Source organism: Hermetia illucens, chromosome 6 (assembly GCF_905115235.1).
Source record: "Hermetia illucens chromosome 6, iHerIll2.2.curated.20191125, whole genome shotgun sequence".
NCBI lineage: Eukaryota > Metazoa > Arthropoda > Insecta > Diptera > Stratiomyidae > Hermetia > Hermetia illucens.
Window position 1 is genome coordinate 31,472,655 of NC_051854.1, and position 25,303 is coordinate 31,497,957.

At 39.3% G+C, this 25,303-nt stretch overlaps 1 protein-coding gene across 1 annotated transcript; it reads right to left on the reverse strand.

The window, feature by feature from the left end:
- Nucleotides 1-370: 370 nt before the first annotated feature.
- Nucleotides 371-23,718, reverse strand: LOC119658905 (retinal dehydrogenase 1-like). Its single transcript, XM_038066711.1, has 7 exons — nucleotides 23,568-23,718; nucleotides 2,104-2,208; nucleotides 1,944-2,044; nucleotides 1,577-1,860; nucleotides 1,229-1,519; nucleotides 818-1,167; nucleotides 371-753 (listed from the first exon to the last, which is right to left on the reverse strand). Exons 1-7 carry the CDS (start codon nucleotides 23,613-23,615, stop codon nucleotides 451-453), a joined length of 1,482 nt encoding a protein of 493 aa, XP_037922639.1. The 5' UTR covers nucleotides 23,616-23,718; the 3' UTR covers nucleotides 371-450.
- Nucleotides 23,719-25,303: the final 1,585 nt, after the last annotated feature.

The following is a 25,303-nucleotide window of genomic DNA, read 5'->3' on the forward strand; positions in this document are numbered from 1 at the left end:
GATCTTTTTGGGAAAGACAAGCTTTTTGGCACTATTCTCGAAAAAAGCTGTAACGGACATGGACGAATTTTTCTCAAACAAATGGTACTACCCACCATTTAAATTTTGTATCATCATAAACGGGGCACCCTGTATAGTACATAAATTAGCCAAATCAAAGAAATTGTTGCCATTCTGTCACCGCACGACAATAACAGTGAAAGACAAACAAAGAAACAAGGTGATTCCAGTTACTGGGGAAGAAATGCAGAAAATATGTCGGCGGATACGACAGCAAAAAGGCTCCAAGTTTGAAAGGATGAATTGTTGATTCTAATGAAATTTAAATTCAAGATCAATAATTTAATCGAAAAGAAAATGTATGCTCGCATGTATTAAAAACTTTTACATTTTTATATTTTAGAAATTTTGGTAGACACTAGTATGTTATTAATACTTAAGAAAAGGAATTTAATTGACTGGATTTATATTCATTGTAATGGTTTTTGTTTCCAAATAATTTTCCAGGCCATATATGCCATTTTCCCTTCCAATGCCTGATTGCTTATATCCTCCAAAAGGAGCCGAAGCAGCAAAAGCCATATAACAGTTAACCCAAACGGATCCAGCTTCTACAGCGTTAGCAAAATTCATGGCTTTGTTAATATCGTTCGTTAATATCCCAGCTGCCAATCCATAGGTTGTATTATTAGCGCGCTCAATAACCTCCTCCATTGTTTTGAACTTGAGAACACATTGAACAGGACCGAAAATCTAACATAAAAGATTAGAAAAACATTAGCACAAACACATGAACTACTAAAGAAGGCTTTTTTACCTCTTCCTTGGCAATTTTCATATCATCAGTCACATTTGTGAAAACAGTTGGTTCGATGAAATATCCTTTGTCTCCAATCGGATTACCACCAACCTCCAACTTCGCACCTTCTTTCTTTCCAACCTCAATATAACTCAACACCCTCTTGTATATTGCTTCGTTTACTTGCGGTCCTTGTTGTACTCCAGATTCGAAAGGATCGCCAACTTTTCGGGCTTTGGCCTGGTCAACCAATTTAGACACAAATGCATCATGAATACTTTCATGCACGAATACACGACTCGGAGCAATACAGATTTGCCCCGAATTGAAGCAAATAAAATTGTGACACAATGCCGCTGCCGTATTCACTGCAATATCAAAACTTAGATGAGAGAAATTGCTCACAATCGAGGGTGATAAAGCCTTTACCATCAAAGTCCTCGCATACAATTAAAGGACTTTTACCCCCAAGTTCCAAAGTAACCCTTTTCAGATTAGAAGCAGCTGCAGCTTCCATAATTTTTTTACCTACACCAACGGACCCAGTGAAAGCAACTTTATTGACATCCATGTGGCTTGAAATAGCCGCGCCTGCCGTGTGGCCATATCCTGGAACCACGTTAATAACACCTGGTGGAAAACCTGCTTCTTTCACCAATGAAGCGACGTGTAATGCACCAAGAGGCGTTGATTCAGCTGGTTTCAAAACAATTGTGCAACCTAGAAAGGTGGCATATATTTAAAGCCTGTACTCTTCGAAAAGGAATATTTACTAACCTGCAGCCAAAGCCGGACCCCATTTCCAGGTTAACATTAAAACAGGGACATTCCAAGGAATAATTTGACCAACAACTCCAACTGGTTCTTTCCTTGTCATCGATACCATGTTGCCAGGCGCCTGGAATGTTTCTCCAGAATATTTATCACACCATTCACCATAATAACGTAACGCATTAATTGCACCAATAACTTCTTGTTTTGCATCTCCGATGGGTTTCCCAACTTCAAGGGATTCCAATGTCGCTAAGATGTCTTGATCGCGTTCCATTAAATCTGCTAACCTAATCGAATGAATATATATGGTCAATAAGTTGCCAAGAAATCAAACATCTTCATGTCTATGGGTAAAGCGGCCAATATTTACTTGTAAATGAGCTTAGAACGACCAGATGGATCCATCTTTCGCCATTCTGAGTTTCTTGCAAAGGCTTTCTTTGCCGCAGCTACTGCTGCATCTACATCAGCCTGTGAAACAGTGCAAATAGATATTATAAAATAGTTGTAAATACTGAAAATTAACGAACCTTATCTCCTTCAGCGATTTCCGCGATAATTTGCTTATTTGCTGGATTTATGACTGAGAATGTCTTCCCTGATTTGGCTGGAACAAATTCATTATTGATGAAAATCTGCAACAAAACAAGGTAAAGTTAACCTTTCACTCAAAATGTCCTTTCTGTAGATATTATGTATGAAAGTAGAGTATAATCTTGGTTATATCAGGTGGGCTCAAAAGTTCGTAGTTGCCTTCAGTAACGATACAATAATTGTAGCGGTCGTATTATTTTTTCGATACCATTTTTATATTACGATTTGTCTTTAGCCTCCAAATAGGTATCGGTGTCGGCGATTACCGGTCGGTTCACCACATGCAGTCAGCTCAGATGACGATAGTTTGATTCTCCTGTGAAATAATGGGGCCAAGTTTTGTCCATTGTCACATATCGACACATAAATTCGGTATTTTTTTACGGAGGAAGAACTCCAAACACTGCTCAGAATTGTCAACTGATTATTGTTTTTGGTCGATTGTCAACTAGGGCGGCACTTTGCTTTCCGGTCATCTAAAATTATTTTGTGGACTTTTAAGGCTTTGTGTGAAACAAAACCTTATTAGAATCGATTCGGTGTACGTCTATCTGTCTGTCTATCTGTCACACCCGATTTGTTCGGAAACGGCTTGGCCGATTGTCGAAAAAATTGGTAAGAGCGTGTGCAGCAAGTGGCGCCGTTTTGTGTGTTTAAGGGGAGGCTTCCCATACATGTGAATGGAAGGTGCAACATTTTTTTTCATAAAAGGTAGCCATGTGGGATATAAAATGGAAGGGCTCAATTAGTAATTTTCGAAACTGGTTCCATATTTTATATCGGGTGAAACATAGGGAAGTGAAGGGCTCAAAATATGACCCACAAAGAGTGTAACAGGTCTCGTTCTCAGAATTTATTAAACCGAAAAATCTGAAAAAAATCACAGTGTATCTGTACAAAAGCTAGGCCTCAAAATACTTCTGGTTCCGATATCTGCACAAATAAAGTTAACAACAGTATATTTTCACATTTTAGAAATCTATCCCGCAACCCCCCTTATGTCCCAGAAGTACAAAATTTGGCATACGTATAATAAATAAAATAATACGTAATTTGGTCAAGTTCGAAGAAAATCCAAATATTATAATATTAACAAAGTTATAGGGGGTGAAACTTTGCCATTTTTTGTGAATTTCGTACATTCTACAACGTGTATGACGTCGTCATCATATATCAATTCGCCAATACCACAACAAAATGAGTTCTTATGAATGGGGTGGAAAAGAATTATTGTGTTTTAGTTTTTTAGTCATTTGTATGCATATGAATATCAATTACTCCAAACAGGCATGTGTGTATTATGTATATAATATATGCATGCTAATAAAGTTTGCGGGTAGTGTGTAATTCAGATAGATATATTTGTACATTAAACCAGTCGTATTTAATATACGTACTATAAATGCTATCTATGCTTTTGCGCACGAAGTAAATCGGAAATATGGGTACGATCAATTTATGTACCTGCATATATATGCACAGTAACACGGTTACCATCCGGGTTGGTAATCGTGAGGTCGTCTCAAAATCGGTTGTCAAATACCTGGGGGTGATGATCGATGCCAAGCTGAGTTTCGAGGGACACTTGGATTATGCGCGAGAGAAGGCAGCAAATGCCAGCTCATCCCTTGCAAGGATGATGCCTAACGTGGGAGGGCCGAAGTATAGTCGCAGACTACTCATCGTGGGAGTGGTGAGGTCGATCCTGCTATACGCGGCCACTGTCTGGGCGGGAGCGTTGAACCACGCTGTCAACCGGAGGAAGATAGGTTCGGCATACCGGCCAATTGCGCTAAGGGTGTGCAGCGCATTTAGGACGGCGTCGACGGAGGCAGTGTGTGTCATCGCAGGAATGATCCCTATAGATCTTCTAGCGAGCGAGGCACACTGGCTCTACGAAAAACGGAAGGCAAATCCAGCCGAGGTGAATGCGGATTTCCGAAAAGCCATCAGGAGGGAGTTGTGTGGCAAGTGGCAACAACGATGGGATAACTCCGACAAGGGCCGATGGACCCATACATTGACCCCGTGTATCGAGAAATGGGTCGACCGAAAGCACGGAGAATTGAATTACCACCTGACACAGTTCCTTACGGGACTCGGTGGCTATAGGAAGTACTTGCATCGCTTCGAGTTGGACGAGTCTTGCAACTGTCCTGAATGCGGTGCTACACCCGAGGACCCGGAGCACGTTATGTTCCATTGTCCCAGATTTCTGCAGCAGAAAAGGAAAAGATTGAACAGCATCTTAGGGGCGGACATCGAGCCCTCCAACCTGGTGGAAGAGATGCTGAAGTCGGAGGAAAACTGGATGCCGGTAAATGAGGCAGTAGCAGTGGTGCAGACAAAACTCCTGGAGTTGGATCGAGCTCGGAAGGCGGCGCGACAGAGACGCGACATGGACGAGCTGATATAGCGAACCAGAGCCTCCCCCGCGAAGCAATACTTCACGGTGGTCCCGCGGGGAGGGGCGGAAGAGAGGAGGTGATTTTAGTGGGTGCGAATCCCACACACTGGTGCAACCTGGCGCAGCAGAGTCTTTCAAAGATTTCCACCTCCATCCATAAAAAAAAAAAAAACAAAAAAATATATATGCACAGTGTTTGTTTAGAGTGAGAATAATATCTATGGCCGTAATATGTACGTATGCTATTAATATGGTATACTGGTCCCAAGCCCAGGTAAAGGTAGGTAGGTATCAGTGGCCGCTCCGAGGAGCCCAATTAGCGCTTTGGTGCGTTGTTTTGATGACACAAACTCCTAACACCGTGACTGTTGTTATGGGGGCAGGGAGGCAGAGTCCCTCCGGCTCGGATCTTCAGAGCCAGCCCGTAGCATTCACGAAAGAAAGCAGCTCTCCCACCCTGCAGCTAGAAATCTCTCTGAAGTCCCCAAAGAATTGTTTACCCAGTGTCCGCAGCCTGACTCTAGTCAGAGCTGGGCAATCGCAGAGAAAGTGCATCAGGCTATGTTATAAGCGGGGCAAATTCGCCTTGACTTACACAGCTCGTAAGCCATCGCCATCTTAGGCCCGCGGCTGGAAAGTAGTGCGAATAGACTCGGCCCCCGACAGCCGCCAGCGAAACAATAACTGTATTCGCCGAAGGACTGCCAAGAGCACAGCCCGCTATGCCCGGGAACCCAGAGATGACTGATACTATGCGTGCTGCCCAGACGGTTCAACGCGTCTCTGCACTGCCCCACTAGCCTGGAAGATGTCGTCGCTGAGTACAAGGCCTTGATGGCCGCTTGGCTGTCGGTCAGAATGACTATGTTACGCTTGGGGCTCGAATCTCGTTCCGGCCATCGACAGACTGCCAATATCGCCAGTACTACCGCCTGGAATACACTGGCGAAACCTGGCATACCATACGCTCTGGATACACTATGTGTATTCGAGAAACACCCGCGCCGACTCTACAGGCCATCTTTGATACATCCGTAAAGAATACTGTGCCATAATCTTGCAACAAGTCGCCGGTGGCCCTGGTTGGGAGGTCCACAGCAAAGTTTGGGGAGGGTTTGACGCAACGTACTCTGTACTATCCTCAGTAAAACAAAAATAAAATGCTGAGATCAGGGAAAGAGATAAATAGAGTATAGTTGGAGTTATTCCACTATGCTAAATACAACCTGACCTCTCTTGGTGACAGGTCTCGCGACAGGCCGATCAAGAAAATGCATACAATTTCGTTACAAACGGGATGATCGGATTGAGTCACAAGCATCGGAAAAATACTAGTGCGTCCACCTTAGCCAACGCAGCAGGACGGGCCCTGGTCTTGTCGAGAAATGGGCAAGGATTCTTGACGCATGAACGGCGTCAGGACGTAAGCAAGTTAGTCCGAACAAAACGAACGAAACAAATACGTTTTGCACGCTAAATGTTGGTACCCTAACTGCAAAGAACGTGGTAAAAATAGCTACAAACTTCTCTATTTTGGTAACCCACACACTCAATATGTTGTTGGCATTGCCATTTCAGAGGGTTTTCGTGATGCTATTAAAGAAGTTGAACGATTTGATGATCGGCTGATGAAGCCCACCATTATATCAGCTGATCGCACTATTCACTTCTTCACTGCGTACGCACCACAGGCAGGTCGACCTGATGCCGAGAAAAATGTCTTCTGGCAACTTGTCGATGAAAAGACTTGATATGTGCCTGTTGATGACTATATTATCATTGCCGGCGACCTTAATGATCATGTGGGTAAAAAGACAGACGCTAACAGGTTCCATGGGGGAAAGGGGCTCGGAGCGAGCAATGAGGGTGGCAAGCGTATAATCAATTTTGCGGACACCCACGACCTTGTACTTATGAATACATCAAACGATTGTTTCATCTTCCTACATTTTATAGTGGGAACAGTAAAACGTAAGTCGATTATATTCTCATAAGACGCCAACATTTTACCATTGTCACTGATTGCAGAGTCGTTCCCTATGAGACCTTCGCACCTCAACATCGGCCGTTGATTGCCGTCGTGCGAATTAAACCACCGATAAAACAGCGTGAGGAACGCACTGCCCCGCCGCGCATTAAATGGTGGCGATTTGGTGAGAAGAAAGAAGAACCGGTCACACTCATTTGATTGCTGACCATTACGAATGTGGAAGAATCATGGAACCAAATGAAAGGCACGATCCACAAAGCGGCCTCTGCAACCCTCGGGGTAACCAAGCCGGGTAAGCGGTACATCAACCGAAATACTTGGCTTTGGAATGATGATGTTGAAATGAAGGTCCGTGAAAAGAAACGCCTCTACCATAAATTTATCGATGATAAAACGCCTGCTAATTGGCGAATTTATAAGAATGAACCGGAAAGCAAAGAAAGCAGTCGCTGTCACCCGAGTAAACCATTACAAAAATCTTTACGATAAACTCGACACTCGGGATGGCGATAGAGATCTGTACCGACTTGCTAAAAGCCGTAACGAACAAACACAAGATATCGAACATTTCTGTTGCTTTAATGACAAGAACGGTACTTTGCTTACCAACCCTCGAGCCGCAACGGATAGATGGCGAGAATACTTCGAAAAGATTTCAACTGAGGAATTTGCTCATCCTCCACTTCCACAATCATTGCCGACATTTGGAACAGTTCCACCAGTCAGCACAACTGAAGTCGAGGAAGCAATGAAACGGGGAAAGCCAGAGGACCTGATGATATCGCATTTGAGCTCTGGAAATCAAAGAGCTGGGACCCAACACTGGGGCTCAGTGAATTCTTCAATCGGGTTATTCAAGAAGGAGGAACACCATCTGACTGGCAAGAAAGTACTAGAGTTCTAATATAGAAAAAGAATGGCAGTCCAGCAGAATGTTCAAATTACCGTCCGATCCGGTTACTTTCCCATACCATGAAGATTTTTGAACGCATTCTTGACAACCGTATTCGCGAAATTGTTGAAATAACCGTGAATCAAGCCGGATTTGTCAAAAACTGCCGAACTACTGACACAATACACGCTACACGTGAGGAGCATCGCCCTCTTTACATTGCCTTTCTGGATCTAGAGAAAGCGTTTGACCGTGTACCACACGAACTCATCTGGTATGCTTTACGACAACACTTCGTGCTAGAAAAACTCGTGCGCTGGGTTCAATTGCTCTACCACGATCCGAAAAGTAAAGTTCGAAGTTTGGCGGGTGTGTCAAAACCGCTTCGTGTCTCTTTTGGTCTTCATCAAGGAAGCACCCTCTCACCACTCCACTTTGTTCTTGTTATGGACACCGTCACACGAGATATCCAATGTCCAGCGCCCTACACACTGCTTTATGCTGGTGATGTTTTTTATCATTCACCTCCTGGACATTATCATTGGAACGACCGCAAACATACTTCGCCTCCTGTGAAGAGTAGGAATGACTTCGACGATTAATGGCAACTAGTAACAGAACGGAAGAAATTTGCATACCAGCCAATGCTGCAATCTCAAAAGCACGCGGAGACCTATTATGAGCTACGTCGGTGGAGAAGCGACTTCACAAGTAGAAAAAGGAAGTATAGAGCAGTACAGCGAGCAACCGTTCAAAGCGCAGAAGTTTTACCAACAAGTCAGCAGGATGTAGCCTTATATACCTCAATGATGATCTTGTTGAAATCTGATTTCCGACCCTATGGGCATATTGGAGCGATGGGTTGAGTAGTTTGAGAAATTGCTCAAGAATCGAAATATCGATGAGCAATAACAGTTCGTGCAATTCATCAGCTTAGGAATCATAAGTCGCCGGAACCCAATGGAAATACAGCCGAACTGGTTAAATATGAAGCCAACCATTCCGAGCTTTTCAATTTATGCTCAAGATCACTTATCACTTTGAAGATTTTGTGTAAAACAAAGCAAAACTTTTCCATATGCGCATAGCCTACTAGATTCCACCAACTTTTTTTAAATAGAGATTTACAGAGTTAGAGGTCTATGGTATACTGTTTACCTAGGCCCTATTTTTACGTGCGTGTTTGAACATAATTGTATAAGAGGGTCATCCCATGTGTCGGATCCAAGAAATCGACTTTTTTGCATCAATTGGATCTAGATAGAGTGTAGAATATTTGGAAAAATTGATTTTTTGATATTCGGAATCGTTCGGAAATTAAACTGTAAAACAGGTAAAGTGTGGTATGACAGGCCGTAAAGAAGTGCGAATTTACCGGTCCAGATGACGTTCAAATGACTTTGCTAAAAGAGTGAAAATTGAAGCCAAGGCTTTACATGTGTTTTCTAAGGAGGTTTATTGACTAGGTATAGCAAAATAACGGTCTGTTAAAATTTTATGGTTAATGATCACATTCTAGTTTTAAAATGCGTTTTTCTCGAAACCGAAAATCTGCTGCCACCATAGCCCAAAATCTATCTAACGAAATTCTTTGAAATTTTCACAACTTATTCAAAACATGTTTCTATCGTCCGGAAACTAAAATGCCGTTTATTTTTTTCTTTAAGCTGAGCACATCGCCCTCTAACGTAGCAGCGGAAAACACCTTTTTTGGAGATGGGTGTATAAGTAATAGCACAATATGAATATTTAGGGTATACATATAGAATAAATATTATTGGGTGCAGGCATAATGTATTTTATATTGCCTGTACCATAGTTGTAGACATATTCTTATCTTAAGATAATAACAGGACCTTGTTCGAAGAACGCATCTTGTTTTGTAACATGTGTGAACGGGCCTGATAATAAAAATGGTACAAGCATAATTTTATTTATATTACTTGTACCCTATTTCGTAAGAAATGTGTGAAGACATTTTGACCTGTGCATTGTAAAATGCAATATGGACATGTGCGCGACACATGATAAAGATAGGATAATGTTTACAAGATAGGTTACTTTGTAAGAAATATTGTAAGTAGTCTTTAGTCTAAGTTTGGAATTTAAATAAAATGATCATACTATCCTTCCCAAACGGACTCGAACCGAATTTTATTTTAATTGGCGCCCAACGTGGTTTGAACCACAATCTTTAATCCTTGTATAAGGAGTCGATATTAATTTCGTAAAAAAGTGTGTGAAAGTTTAGTTATATAAATGTTCACGATCGTGCGAATTTAAAACTAAACAATAATCGAGTGAAGCGGCTGGCAGCGGAGTTTTCAGACGTACCTACATATTGCAACAAGTGACTGTGACTGGGTGAACGAGATATCTAATCAAAGCGAATCGAATCAACTGGTGGCGTGTGTCTAACTTGCAAACAGATATGAATATCTGTACGAGTATTATGTATGTACAATTAATTTAAAAACATCCTAACATATTAAATTGAGAAATTTAAGCTTAAAAAGGGCCGACTACAGGGTTAACCGAATCGACAGTTTAAATTTTTTAAATCTCTTAGAAAAAAAGTAATAGAAATGTCTCTATCTGCCGAAGCTATTTCGAATATGATTGAAAGGGTTAACCTTTCATTAGCTGTTCAGCTTAGGAAGGAATTTCAAGACGCAATTGCGGAATTGAAATCTCAGCCAGGTCCGTCAACTCAAGGGAGTGACATTCACAGTGTTGTTTCTCAGTTAAGGCAGGAATTTCATTCTACCATACAGGAACTGCGAGCGTCAGCACCACCTGTTGAAAATCAGAGTGATATTAATGTGGTTGTTTCGCAATTAAGGGAAGAATTTCAGTCTTCTTTGCAGCAACTGAAGACACCGGGTCCTTCTGTACAGAGGTATGAGGAAATTGCCATCACAAGTAGGGTTGTTGGTGGTAATATGAGGCTTGACTTACCAAAATCAATGCACGAGTTTAGCGGTGTTATGGATAAGTATCCATCATGGCGACAGTCAGCCAAAGCTGCAATAAAGCCGTATCAACCATATGTTGGTTCTGACATATATTATTAAGCTGTTGCTATTATCCGCAACAAAATTACTGGTTCTGCTGATATGGTTTTATCGTCGTTCAGTACACCACTGAATTTTGACGCTATATTGGCTAGATTGGACCATACGTATTCCGATAAGAGACCACTGTATTTACTCGAGCAGGAATTGTCTACTCTTAGACAAGGTCGTTTTTCTTTTCCACAATTTTATGATATGGTAGAAAAACAATTGACTTTAATAACCAATAAAACTATTATGCAATATGGCGATGAAAGCGTAGTTTTGAAATCCTTGAATGAAAAGTATAGAGACGACGCATTGCGTATTTTCATTTCTGGTATTAAAAGACCTATCGGTGATACTCTCTTTGCGAGTCAACCAAAGGATTTACCATCTGCCTTGGCTCTCGCACAGGAACTAGAGTCTAACAGACAACGCTATAATTTCGCCGCTGCTTTTGCTAATTCGAACTCTGATAGGGAACATACGAGTAATTTGGGTAAAAGTCCACATTATAAAATGGTTAACAAAACTACCCGAGATGAAGCTCAATCTCCACCTGAACCAATGGATGTAGATCCATCAACGTCTCGATTTAGAGAAAATTCGGGAAAAAATAATAATTTTCGTTCGAAAACATCAAACAATAATTTTTCAAAAAGACATCAATTGAACACATTCCGGGTAGAGAAATTAAAGGATAGTTCTGTTGTATATACATGTTACAATCGAAAGCATGTCTTCCATACGTTCAACACACTTTGTTAAACGGTGAGAAAATTAAACTTCTTTTGGACACAGCTGCCGAAAGAAACTATGTGAAAAATCTTCCATTTCTAGTTGGTGTATCTAAATTAAAAAACGATGAATTTGATGTACATTCCATTCATGGGGAAACACGTATCACCGCGAAATGTCAGATAAGCATTATGGGACGTACTTCTGATTTTTATGTATTGTCTGAAATAAATGATATGGATGTATTATAATTATAGGTTACAGATTTCTAAAGGAAATCAATGCAATGATTGATGTCACTGGTAGTAAACTTTATTCTATCGGTGGAATTCAAGAGGTTTTTCCTTCTAATAGCACACAAATAAATCTCCTACAGGATTTAGATTACAATTCTATTCCTGAGGAAGGTGTAGACGGGTTTAAGAAAATCGTTACGGAAAATCAAAAAGCATTTGCTGATCCAAATGAAGCATTGCCTTATAATACTAACATTGTGGCTACGATTAAAACTACCACTGACGAAGCAATATATTCAAGGAGTTACCCATACCAGATGACGGCAACTAAATTTGTAAATTCTGAGGTTGAAACTATGCTACGTGATGGTATAATCAGAAAGAGTTCTTCTCCTTATAATAACCCAATTTGGGTAGTTAATAAAAAGGGTGTAGATGAAATGGGAAATCCTAAACTACGTCTGGTAATTGACTTTCGAAAACTCAATGCGGATAAATATCCTATTCCAGATACTTCAGTTATATTGTCGAATTTAGGAAAATCCAAGTATTATTCTACTTTAGATTTAAAGTCAGGTTTTCATCAAATCTTGTTGTCAGAAAAAGATCGTAAGAAAACGACGTTTTCCGTTAATAATGACAAATACGAATATTGTCGAATGCCATTTGGTCTGAAAAATGCTCCGAGTATCTTTCAGAGAGCGATCGATGATGTATTAAGGGACGACTTAGGAGTCCGTTGCCACGTCTACATTGATGACGTTATAATTTTTTCTTCCGATATTCAGAGTCATTTAAAAGATATTGAAATAGTAATAAAAAAGCTTCGAGATGCGAATATGCGCATTTCATTGGGAAAATGTAATTTTTTCAAAACGCAACTCGAGTTCTTGGGTTTCGTTGTATCTGAAAATGGTTTAAAAACTGCAGATAGCAAAGTAAGTGCTATTCTTAATTTCAAAGAGCCAACTACTATTAAGGGCCTTAGATCCTTCTTAGGATTATCGAGTTAATATCGACGGTTTATACGTGATTATGCAAAAATTGCAAAATCTTTGACTCAATTATTGCGAGGAGAAAATGGTGATGTTAGTGCAAAAAAGTCAGAAAAAAAGAAAATTACATTGTTGAAGGATACTCAAGATGCCTTCAACAAGTTAAAGCAGATTTTAGTATCAGAGGACGTTACTTTACGTTTTCCGGATTTCAGCAGACCATTCGAGCTCACAACTGATGCCTCATCGGTAGCAATTGGTGCTGTGTTATCTCAGGACAAACATCCGATTACTTTCGTATCACGAACGCTTAGTGCGACTGAGCAAAACTATGCGACCAATGAGAGAGAAATGCTTGCCATAGTATGGGCATTGCAGTCTCTTAGAAATTATCTCTATGGAGTAAACAATCTTCACATTTATACCGATCATCAACCACTAACATTCGCGATATCTGATCGAAATCCTAACACCAAGCTAAAGCGTTGGAAAAGCTTTATCGAAGAATTCACACCGACTTTTCATTATAAGCCTGGGTCTCAAAATGTTGTCGCAGACGCGCTATCTCGCCAGTATATTCAGAATCTTACTGGAAATGGTGAATCTAGCGGAAATTGCTATAACAGTGAGGTATCCCTATCTCAGGTCATAAGGACAGTGTCAACGCCTATAAATTGCTTTAAAAGTTAGATTATTCTTTCGGTGGGCAAGGATCTAAAAGTAACAACAATTAGATTGTTTAATGGGTACCTACGTCACGAAATTGATTTTTCGAACACCGAAAGTCTATATTCAAAGTTAAAGGAGATAGTTGACGCGAAGGTAGTTAATGGAGTCCACTGTTCTTTGGAAATTCTTGGAAAAATACAGAATGATATTATCAATCTGTTTCCCTCGGTTCGTTTTAAGCATACCGAAAAGATTGTGATGGATTTAATAAATGAAAATGATCAGCTGGAAACTATTGCAATGGAACACAATAGAGCGCATCGTTCAGCGAAGGAGAACTATAACCAAATTCTGGATACATACTTTTTTCCTGGACTTCGTAAGGAAATAAAAAAATTCGTTAGTAATTGTAAAATTTGCGTAGAGTCTAAATACCAAAGACATCCGAAAAGGCAAATTATGAAGCGTACGCCATTACCCAAATATCCTGGTGAAATCCTGCATATGGATATTTACAGTACTCAGAATAATTACTTCCTTACGTGCATAGACAAATTTTCAAAATATGCTCTAGTGGAACAAATTGATTCACGTTCAATTGTAGATATTAAAATTCCTCTTACGAAAATAATTGGTTTCTTCAAAAATCCGAAAATATTAGTTACGGATAATGAGCCATCACTCTGTTCAAATGTTATACAATCCCTTATTAGGGACCACTTTGGTATGTCTTACCATAAAGTTCCAGCTATGCACAGTACAAGCAATGGACAAGTCGAGAGATTCCATTCAACTCTAGCAGAAATATCGAGAGCGATAAAAAGGATATGCAACTTACAGATCTTAGTGAAATTATCCAATTAGCGTTAATAAAGTATAACAATTATATACACTCTGTAACAAAAGCAAGACCTATTGACTTACTTTGGAACATTTCTGATTCAAATAAACTTAATACGGAAAAACTTTTGTTAAATGCCCAAAAAGCTCAAAATAACTATCACAACAAAAAAAGGGTCAATAGAAAATTTAAAAAGGGGCAAGAAATATTTGTCAAAAGGAATAAACGTTGTGGGAATAAGCTTTCGAATAAGTATGATAGGAAAAATGTGCAGAAAGATTTAGGTACTGCGGTACTAGTAGATGGTAAAGAGGTGCACAAAGATAATATTCGTTAATGTTTCTCTTCCCAGATTAACATTGGTCACCACCGTCGCCGGCAAAATCTTTGACTATAGTTCATCTAATTATATATCATTACGAAAAGGGGACGTGGGACTGTACGAAGATTATATAAGTTAACCCGAACGGAAATGCTGCACGCGCAAACACACCTGTGTCAGCACCACATCCAAAAGCGACGTCTGCAACTATTGGGGTCATCGGTGCAATCGATGAAATCGCATGATTGCACATTAGGCAAAATCATATTAATTTCTTTTATATTTCAAAAAATTGTAGTTAGTTGTAATTAGAATGCCAAACAGGCATGAAGTAATAAATTGTTTTTTTTAATATAACTACTCGATATTTTTATTAACTGGCGCCCGAGCAGGGACCGCTTCGCACGTGTGATTTTTTTGATAAGTCTTATCCTTAGAATCTCTAGTAACTTCGTTACATTATCGCAAAGTTTCCGCGAATTTTAAAACGATACGCGATAACCAAGTAATCGTTTTCGTGTAAACACGAATGAAAAGTTTTCGGAGTGGAAAAGATAAAACCGGAATTAACCAAAATTTCGAAGCACGCGTGTTTTTCCTGATTTAGCCCCAAGTAGCCTTTGAATAACCAAAGGAGGCAAAAAGGACAATCGCTGATTAAGGATCCGAAGCAGTTCACCATAAAATTCGAACAAAACAAAATTTCATCCGATATGAAAGCAAGAGCGTTCCTAATGTAAGTAATTACAAATTATTATTGTAAAATTACGCCAAATTGATTTCTCTAAAAAAGCTAACCAGATTCAATTAGAATAAATTCAAAGTTTTAAAGGTTCAATTAAGAATTGTATGTTTTGTTTTACCTTATATTCATTTATTAAAGCTATTGCATTATTGTCACTAAATTGTCTTTTATATACAAAAATATTTAATTTATTTTAATTCAAAAGAAAAATATTCGAAAAGCGAATCGTTTGAATTGATATAATCAAAAGTGAAATAATTAAAAGTGATTGAATTCAGGAAGTGAATAGTGAATATCTGCAATCTTTTTGAACTTATCGGGAAAGGTGATCTTTTAGTTATTCAAAAATGTCGAATCCTCATAATTTGATTCAACCACCGCGATTAAATCTCGATGGCCTTGCTGATGCTTTGCCCACTTTAGAACCACCGGTTAATGGCAATCATAATGAGTCTAATAATGCTCCGAACTACGAACTGCTCCAAACTATTTCCCGAGTAGTTGAGGAAACTCTCCGTACTCAAGGGAGACAAATGTTTAGTGCATTATTGAATCCCGCATCTGACATTGGAGATGAAGTAGACGTACCAGTTAATATCAGTAATAATGAGAATCTGTCCGAAATGGATAGAATTCCTGACGTCTTTAAGAGCTTGAGGACATTTTCTGGGGAACCAGGTGAATTCAGCTCATGGCGAAAGAGCGTTGATAGAATCCTTCATATTTATGACCATCTAAGAGGCACGCCGAAATATTACGGTATACTATCGGTTATAAGAAACAAAATTGTAGGTAACGCAGATATAGCATTAGAATCGTACAATACCCCTCTGAATTGGACTAAAATCTCCAAATGTTTAAATCTGCATTACGCGGATAAAAGAGATCTTGGTACCTTAGAGTACCAGATGACAACCTTAGTCCAAGGTGCGAATACCGTTTCCCAATTCTATCAAGAAGTGTATAATCACCTACCTCTTATACTTAACAAATTAGGGTCGATTGAAATGAGTCAGGACGCGATGAATATCATGACTCAATCGTACCGCGAAAAAGCACTTGATACGTTTATCAGAGGACTAAAAGGTGATTTGCCACGGTTGCTTAGCATTCGCGAACCGGCAGACCTACCGCAGGCCTTACATTTGTGTTTCAAACTTCAAAACATGGATTATCGTGCCCAATACGCGAATAATTCCAGCACCAATCCACGGAAGGTTCTCCATAATACTCCACCTCTTGTTCCACCACGTAGAATGAGGTCTCTTCCTTCTAGACAGGCACCAATACCAGCCCCTAGGCGCGATTTTCATCCACAATTGGTCCATAATCCTCAAGTGCCACAGAGACCACAATTCTACTCACAAGGTTACCAACAACCCCAACATGAGACTCCCCAAAATAAGTTACCTCCTCCTCGACCACCACGAGGACCAGTACCTATGGATGTTGACCAATCCATCAGGTCTCACGCCATAAATTATGCCAATAGACCCCAAAACCAACGTTGGCTACCAAAACGTCCCCAACAAGCCTCCCAGAGGCATCACCCTCCACCTAAGATACAAAGAGTGTACTACACAGAACCTGATGAAACCAATGATGTTACAGAGGAATAATACGAACAAGACATGAACCAAGAGGACCTTAATTATGACCAGACCCTAACTGACTATGTGGACACTAGTGACGAACCAAGTATCGACCAATCCGAACAGCTGGACGATATCTATTTTTTAGATTAACACGCTCTTCACTCCCATATTTCGAGCATGTAGTACGAAGTGGAGAGCGTCTCAGATTTCTTGTGGACACAGGGTCTAACAAAAATTATATACAGCCTAGACACATCCGAAACCATATACCAAACAACAGAGCTTTCTACGCTAACTCCGTAGGAGGTAGCATCGAAATTACGCATCATGCATTTGTAAACTTATTTGGCCCTGATGCAACGAAAATTCAATTTTTTATCCTTCCAAGTTTGATTTCATTCGATGGTATAATTGGTAATGACACCCTTAAACAAATGAAAGCTATCATTCACACAGACGAAAACTATATGACACTTCACCCTAACTTACACATTCCTTTGAAACAGCATATCTCAGAGACTGTTAACAGCATTAACATCAGAACAACACATCTAAGCCAGGAGCAATCGAGTAGGTTAAAGTTAATCCTTAAGAATTGCTCGAAACTACTCACAGAACCCGACGAAAAGTTAACATATACTAGCACAGTAAAGGGAGAGATACGTACGAAGACCGACGACCCTGTATACTCCAGGTCATATCCCTACCCAATGGCCTTGAAAGGAGAAGTTGAGAAAGAAGTAAACAAGCTTCTCAAAGATGGAATAATAAGACCCTCCAAATCCGCTTATAATTCACCAGTTTGGATCATTCCTAAAAAGCAAGACGCATCCGGTGAGAAAAAGTATCGAATGGTAATAGATTATCGCAAGCTCAACACGGTTACTATCCCAGAGAGATACCCCATTCCCGAAATAAGTGAAATTTTAGCGAATTTGGGCAAAAACAAATTTTTCTCTATAATCGACCTGAAGAGTGGATTCCACCAAATCCCACTCAAGGAGCGCGACATACCAAAAACGGCTTTTTCCATTAACAACGGTAAATTCGAGTTTACCCGTCTTCCGTTTGGGTTGAAGAATGCTCCGTCCATTTTTCAGAGAACCCTCGATGATATTCTCCGAGAGCACATAGGGGTGTGCTGTTACGTTTACATTGATGATATTATCATCTTTGGAAGAAACGAGGAAGAACACTTTAGTAATCTTGAAAAAGTGTTGAAAACCTTAGAAGCCTCCAACATGAAAATCCAGTCGGATAAATGCGAATTTATGAAAACGGACATAGAATTCTTAGGATTCGTAGTAAGTAAGGATGGTATCAAAACTAACCCTCAAAAGGTCCAGGCAATTGCGAATATGGCAGTACCTAAAACATTGAAAGATCTTCGATCATTTTTAGGAATGTCAGGATATTATCGACGTTTTATTCAGGATTATGCAAAAATTGCAAAACCCCTAACGTCTCTTTTAAGAAGGGTAGACGGACGAGTGTCCAAAAATCAATCCAAAAACAAAATCGTTCACCTCGACTCGAAAGCCTTAAATGCTTTTAATAATCTAAAAAATTGTCTTGTGTCTAAAGAAGTAGTACTGACTCATCCGAATTTTGAAAAGGAATTTCATTTAACAACAGACGCTTCTGACTACGCCATTGGTGCAGTTCTCTCTCAGGATAAAAAACCCATCGTCTTCCTTTCCAGAACATTAACAAACACCGAAGAAAACTATGCTACCAATGAGAAAGAGATGCTTGCCATTATATGGGCACTGACCTCATTGCGAAGCTACCTTTATGGTTCTCGAAAGATTAAAATATACACTGACCATCAACCACTTACCTATGCTCTTAGCAATAAGAACACTAACAGTAAGATGAAAAGATGGAAAGCCATCCTAGAGGAATACAACTACGAGCTAGAGTACAAGCCGGGTAGAGCTAACGTTGTCGCAGACTCGCTTTCGCGGCCTCCTAAATCAACCCTAATCAATTCCCTTACCCCTACAGAACATAGTGATGAGAGCTCGTCACACAACCTCATCCCTACTGTCGAGTCACCCATTAATGCATTCAGGAATCAAATTATTTTAAAATTCGGCAATGAAGACAGCTACCAGCTACAAAACCCTTTTCCAAATTATTCGAGACACATATTTATCAAGGCGCAATATTCAAATAATGAATTAATAAGTATCTTCAAGCGTTACCTCAATCCTAACACCATAAATGGTCTTCTAACTGCCGAAGAGAATATGGGCCGCATCCAAGAAATTTACCCTGAACATTTCAGTAGCTACCGAATACGCTATACGCAGAAATTTGTCGAAGACGTCTCTAACGAGGCCGAGCAAGAAGAGAGAATACTACAGGTACACAAACGAGCGCACCGCAATGCCGAGGAAAATCGGTTACAGCTATTAGAGCATTTCTATATTCCGAGAATGTCGGCAAAAATAAAAAGCATAGTAAAACGATGTTGTACTTGCAAAGTAAATAAATACGACCGACACCCTAATAAACCCTTACTAAACGCTACTCCTATCCCCGCATACGCAGGTCATACAATTCATATCGATCTCTTTAGCACTGAGGGACATAGAGTTCTAACTGCCGTCGATAAATTTTCTAAATTTGCCCAGGCTAAAATAATTGCTTCAAAATCCATCGAGGATATTAAACAACCCCTTACAGACTTACTTTTCTTTTACTGTGTGCCAGAAATCGTTGTCATCGACAATGAAGGAGCGCTTAGGTCCGCCTCCATAACCTCCTTATTAGAAGATGACCTTAAAATCCGAATCTATAAGACTCCCCCTTATAAAAGTGAGATAAATGGCCAAGTTGAACGCTGGCACAGTACGCTTACTGAGATTATGCGATGCCTAAAGGAAGAAGGACCACCTAGATGCTTCGAAAATCTCTTGCAGCGTGCTGTTTACGAATACAACCTTATTATTCACTCCACTACGGGAAAAAAACCAGTTGAGCTACATTTCGGCCGAACTCCAAGAATAGACCCAGACGAATTAGAACGAATTCGGCTATCAAATATTGAGAAATTAAGACAGAAACAACAGACGGACATAAAAAACCACAATAAGACGAGACAGCCCACTAAGCAATACGAAACTGGAGAAACTATCTACGTAAAACAAAACAAAAGAAAAGGATCAAAATTGACAGCACGATACAAACAAGAAATTGTTAAAGAAAACAATAATACAACCGTTTTAACTGAATCTGGAAAAATCATACATAAAAGCCACATACGTAACTAGTCTTCCCTTTTCAGGATCTTACCCTACTTGGTAAACGCCAAAATTGAAATTTTGGATATCTCAAACACCTCTTGCATACCAAACCTGATGAAAAGCCTTACAGCCACATGCAAGACAACCAGCAATGCGCACATACCAACCATTGAAGAGATTGCATCCGGTACCATTTTGCTGAACCAATTTACTGGTACAATCGAAGCTGAGCAGATAGCCCATAAACTAAACGGTACCTATTTAGTTAAAATCCATAACACGAGCTTAACGGTAAATGTCAATCGCGATATAACAACGATGAATGTGCTACCTGCCATATTACAACCATCTCCAGAAGTTAACACTTACCAGGAAGTACTCTCACTACAAATGATGAAAAATCTCCATATAAACAACACCAGCGAGATTCAACTTATGCGTACCGAAACTAGCATCCATCGAATAACAACATACTCAACACTTACCATAATTGGCGTTTTTATCGCTTTCATCATTTCCTTCCAGTTATGCTTAAAATTCAAAACTAAGAATATCGTTTCAGAAATAAGGGTTAAGCAATCGACGGAACTACCATCACCGGTTCCGACATCATCGTCGTCTTCGAAATCCGATCCAGAACCGCCAACATCAATTCCAACATCAGATCCACGATCAGCAACTACCAAGGTCAGGTTCAACGACATACGATTCTTTTAGCGATTGGGGACTATCGCATTTAAAGCCGGGCGAGTTAACCCGAACGGAAATGCTGCACGCGCAAACACACCTGTGTCAGCACCACATCCAAAAGCGACGTCTGCAACTATTGGGGTCATCGGTGCAATCGATGAAATCGCATGATTGCACATTAGGCAAAATCATATTAATTTCTTTTATATTTCAAAAAATTGTAGTTAGTTGTAATTAGAATGCCAAACAGGCATGAAGTAATAAATTGTTTTTTTTTAATATAACTACCCGATATTTTTATTAACTTATATACCTTATCCATAATATAAATTTAACTGAATTCGAAAGTATAATAGGAGATGTTAGTGATTTAAGAAAAATGTTTTCAATATCGGAACAGAAGGAATCACTGGACGCAGATGCGAATGAAATGTCTAGATTATTGTCGTCTCTAAAGCTTGGTGAACGCAGGCATAGACGATCAATCGACTTCCTTGGTTCTGCTATCAAATTTATTGCGGGTACACCTGATCACGATGACTTTGTTTTGTTAGAAGAACGACAGTCTAGGCTAGTAGGCGCACAAAATCAGCAGGTAGAAATTAATTCTGAGCTAACTGAGAAAATTAATAAATTGACAGAGCGCATAAATTTAATAAAAAAAGAGTATTATGATATCAGCGAACCAAGATTTCCTGAGTTATTTCAAATTATTACCATTAGAAATCAAAGAGTAATACCTTTATTAACGAACGCTGTCTACTCGGTTACCCTTGCTCAATTAAACATTGTTAATCCTGTCATTTTAACAGACCAAGGGGTCCTCTCAATCGTAAAACAGGAAGAAATGCCCATTACTATAAGTGAATTGACTTCATCTTCTACTGTTCAAATATATATTAGTAATAATGTGTTTAAATATTTAAAATATTTAGTTAAAGTACCAAATATAATTACTATTTGTTCTCTCATAGTTGTGTACCCTGTAATTCATAACAATACCATATTAGATTTAAGCAATAGGTATGTTGCCGAGTGCAAAAAAAAAAACACACTGCCACTGGTTAATTGTAAGGAAGGTAAGGGCAAAGCAGTCTGCAAGCACGATCGTTTTGATAAATGCCTTGCAATGATCTTCAATGGAAACGTCGCAACGTGTAAAACGGTCACTTCATATCGCATCTCACCAATCGAAAGGGTTGATGATGATACATTGATCATTAATGATGCAACAGCCACAATAGTAGAGAAAAATCACTCGGTGACTGTTACGGGTACATTCCTCGTACAGTTTGAAGAGGATATTCTCGTCAACGACACACTGTACAAAGTTACAGGTAAGGTGTCAACAGTGATTCCGGCTGGCATTATAGTAATGCGTTGAAAATGCCGTGGTAAGCCGACGATCAGACGACCTAACCGACCTATGAATTTCGACGTCGAAAATGAAATCGAACGTATCGTACGCTACATCGCCGATCACAAACAGATTCGGGACGAATCAGCTTAAGGGGAGGGGTAGTAATAGCACAATATGAATATTTAGGGTATACATATAGAATAAATATTATTGGGTGCAGGCATAATGTATTTTATATTGCCTGTACCATAGTTGTAGACATATTCTTATCTTAAGATAATAACAGGACCTTGTTCGAAGAACGCATCTTGTTTTGTAACATGTGTGAACGGGCCTGATAATAAAAATGGTACAAGCATAATGTTATTTATATTGCTTGTACCCTATTTCGTAAGAAATGTGTGAAGACATTTTGACCTGTGCATTGTAAAATGCAATATGGACATGTGCGCGACACATGATAAAGATAGGATAATGTTTACAAGATAGGTTACTTTGTAAGAAATATTGTAAGTAGTCTTTAGTCTAAGTTTGGAATTTAAATAAAATGGTCATACGATCCTTCCCAAACGGACTCGAACCGAATTTTATTTTAATTTATAAGTTGCTCCATACTTTAATAATGAACTATGCTACCGGGCTGGACAAATTATTACACATGCTCTAGGTATTAAGAAATATACGGTGAAAAATTCGTATTTGTATCTTTATCCAGTTTTTCACAAAAATTCCCAAAAAAACGAAAAACCGTCTTCACACGAGATGACCCCCTTAACAGTCCACGGAGCAATAACAGGTTTAGTGCAGAACGACATCTAATTTAATAAGAAGTCGGGAAACCGGAAGCTGGGCGCGTCAGGTATGAAAGGTTTTGTTTGCTTCTTCTGTGAGTATATTTGAGTGTAGAACTATCCCATTTGTCCCATAGTATACGCATTTAGCATGTCAGGTTTAGTACTTGGGGTTGTAAATTTATACGATAAAAACAAATTTAACCTACTGTAACTTTGTTACTAATAGTATGATTCTGATCAAATTTGGGGATAATATGCTTCATATTATATTTTGTACTACTACCAACTGGAATAAACTTAAGGGGGGTTTTACTAAATTTTCCCATAAATATGGTAATATACTATTATTAACTTAGTTTACTCAGATATCGATATGGAGAGTATTTTGGGGCCTGGGCACCATATAGAGGCAGCTTTATTAATTTTTGCAGATTTTTCGGTTGGGTAGTTTCTGAGAAGGGGTCCGTTAAAGAAATCATCACTTTCCACCCCTACCACTCCCTACCTTTTCAACAAATCTCGAAACTAAGACCGGCTTCGAAAAGTACTAATCGAGACCTTTCATTTGATACCCCACATGACTATATTTGGTGAAAAAAATTGTACACCCCCCTTTTACATGATTTGCACTAATCTTTTCGCCATATATGCTCCCGCTGAATTTAAAGGAAATAGGATGAATAGAATACCAACATATTTTTTTACTGAAAGTGTTGTAGGCGGTTTTAGGGAGCACGTATGAATCCAATCAAGTATTTCCTAATATTGTGATACTTTTCGAACACTACCTGTAATAGGCGTTGAAATTGTAAAACTCACTTCTTTGTATTTAATTTCAATATCTGGTTTCGCCATTTCACTTATCATCTTAACTATACACTACGAACTAAAGATAACTTTCAGAATGTCTTCTAGAGGAGATCCAGAGTAGTATCCACTGAAACCAACGAATTCTGACTGACAAATCTAATTGCGAAATTCGTCTTTACATAGCAAAATATGCAAATCATTGATAAGTATTCAATTTTCTCTTCCACAATTTATTTATGTCTATGAGTATCTATGCTGTATGCTTGACCTGAGGATTCAAATATATGTACATACCTATGTATGTGCCCCTTTTCGAACTGATAAGTGAAAGTGACAACAAGAAATTGCTGATAATGCCTCCCGGTACTGAGCCGACCGGGCGTTGATAAGATATTTCTATTTATAGAAGAGTTATTTCGTGTGCTCATTTTGAAATCTCAAGGTGACGGTTTGCTGAAATTTCAAGTTTCTCTCAGTAAACAGTGATTAAGCAATAAATGCTTCATTCCTACATATAAGCTGCTAGGTAGCATTACAGTGCGTATTAAAGATTCTGTCTCTTCTGTGAATATTAGCGTATTCTATCAAAAGTTCTAGCTCTTTGTGTGTAAATTTGTTTGCTCAAAACCAGCATCAACCATGAGCATGATGATGGCCCGCTCCTAAGCTATACATAATCAGGTGCAATTCATTGGCATATAAAGAGATAAACACGTAAAATTGTTTTCAGTTACTGATTATCAAATTGTAGTATTTACTTGAGAACAGAAAATAAAAATACCAATTAGAGATCGAAATTAAAGCGCTGCAAGTTTTCATAGCTGCGTAGCTATATGTACAATAAAATTTGATAAACATTTCGATAAGCTGAAATCTGGACGTTTCAACAAAATTAGCCAATTTTTAAAGTTTTGTGTCAGACAAAACCTTATTAAAATCGATTCACTGTCTGTCCGTCACATGCACTTTTCTCCAAAAACGAGTGAACCGATCCGAACGAAATTTGGTAGACAGATGGGACTATGAAATCCCACGCATACAGTGAGTGGCATAAATTTAGGTGAAGTTTAAAGGGGGGCTCGCCATACATGCTAGGGAAGGATTCAAAATTTTTTCACCGGGTATAGTCGCGTGGGGTATCAGATGAAAGATCTTGATTAGTACTTTCCGCAACTGATATTAGTTTTGTCGTGAATTGCAAAGTGCGGGAGTGAGGAGTCGAAATGTACGCACTTGAAGTGAGACAGGACTCATTTTCCCAAACTACCCAACTTAAAAATCTGAAAAAAATCAGGGTGGTGTGCTTAGATGAAATCTAGGCCTCAAAATATGTCCCATTCCGATATCTGCTCAAATGAACTTACTAATAGTATATTACCAACCTTTAGAAATTGACTGGAAAACTCCACTTAAGTTCATCTTAGGTGTACTAAATTTTGCACCGGCGACTCTTGTATACACATGCCATTTCATGAAAATCCAACTAACTAAGCGAGGGGTCCGTGGACCAGGAGTTGCTTCCCATTTGGTCCGGTCCAGCATTAAGTTGATGCGGACTTAGGACCCCATCATTCCTAAAACGAATATTTCAGCTCTGGCCAAGCTCTGGTCAATAAGGCGGATTTGCGCTCAATATAATTCGTAGTCATGTCGTGTTCTACGAATTATATAAAGGAGCACGCAACATCTGCGAGCCGCTACGGTCACACTGCTCCCAGGGCAGAGGTGAGGCAGCCTCTGCCCTG

Bases quoted from the DNA above. Each gene is read 5' to 3' on its own strand.
- LOC119658905 (XM_038066711.1), bottom strand. From the start codon at position 23,615: ATGATAAGTGAAATGGCGAAACCAGATATTGAAATTAAATACAAAGAA. The intron at 1,861-1,943 runs GTAAATATTGGC...TCATTCGATTAG, and splicing joins CGTTCTAAGCTCATTTACAA to GTTAGCAGATTTAATGGAAC. The intron at 754-817 runs GTAAAAAAGCCT...CTTTTATGTTAG, and splicing joins TGAAAATTGCCAAGGAAGAG to ATTTTCGGTCCTGTTCAATG.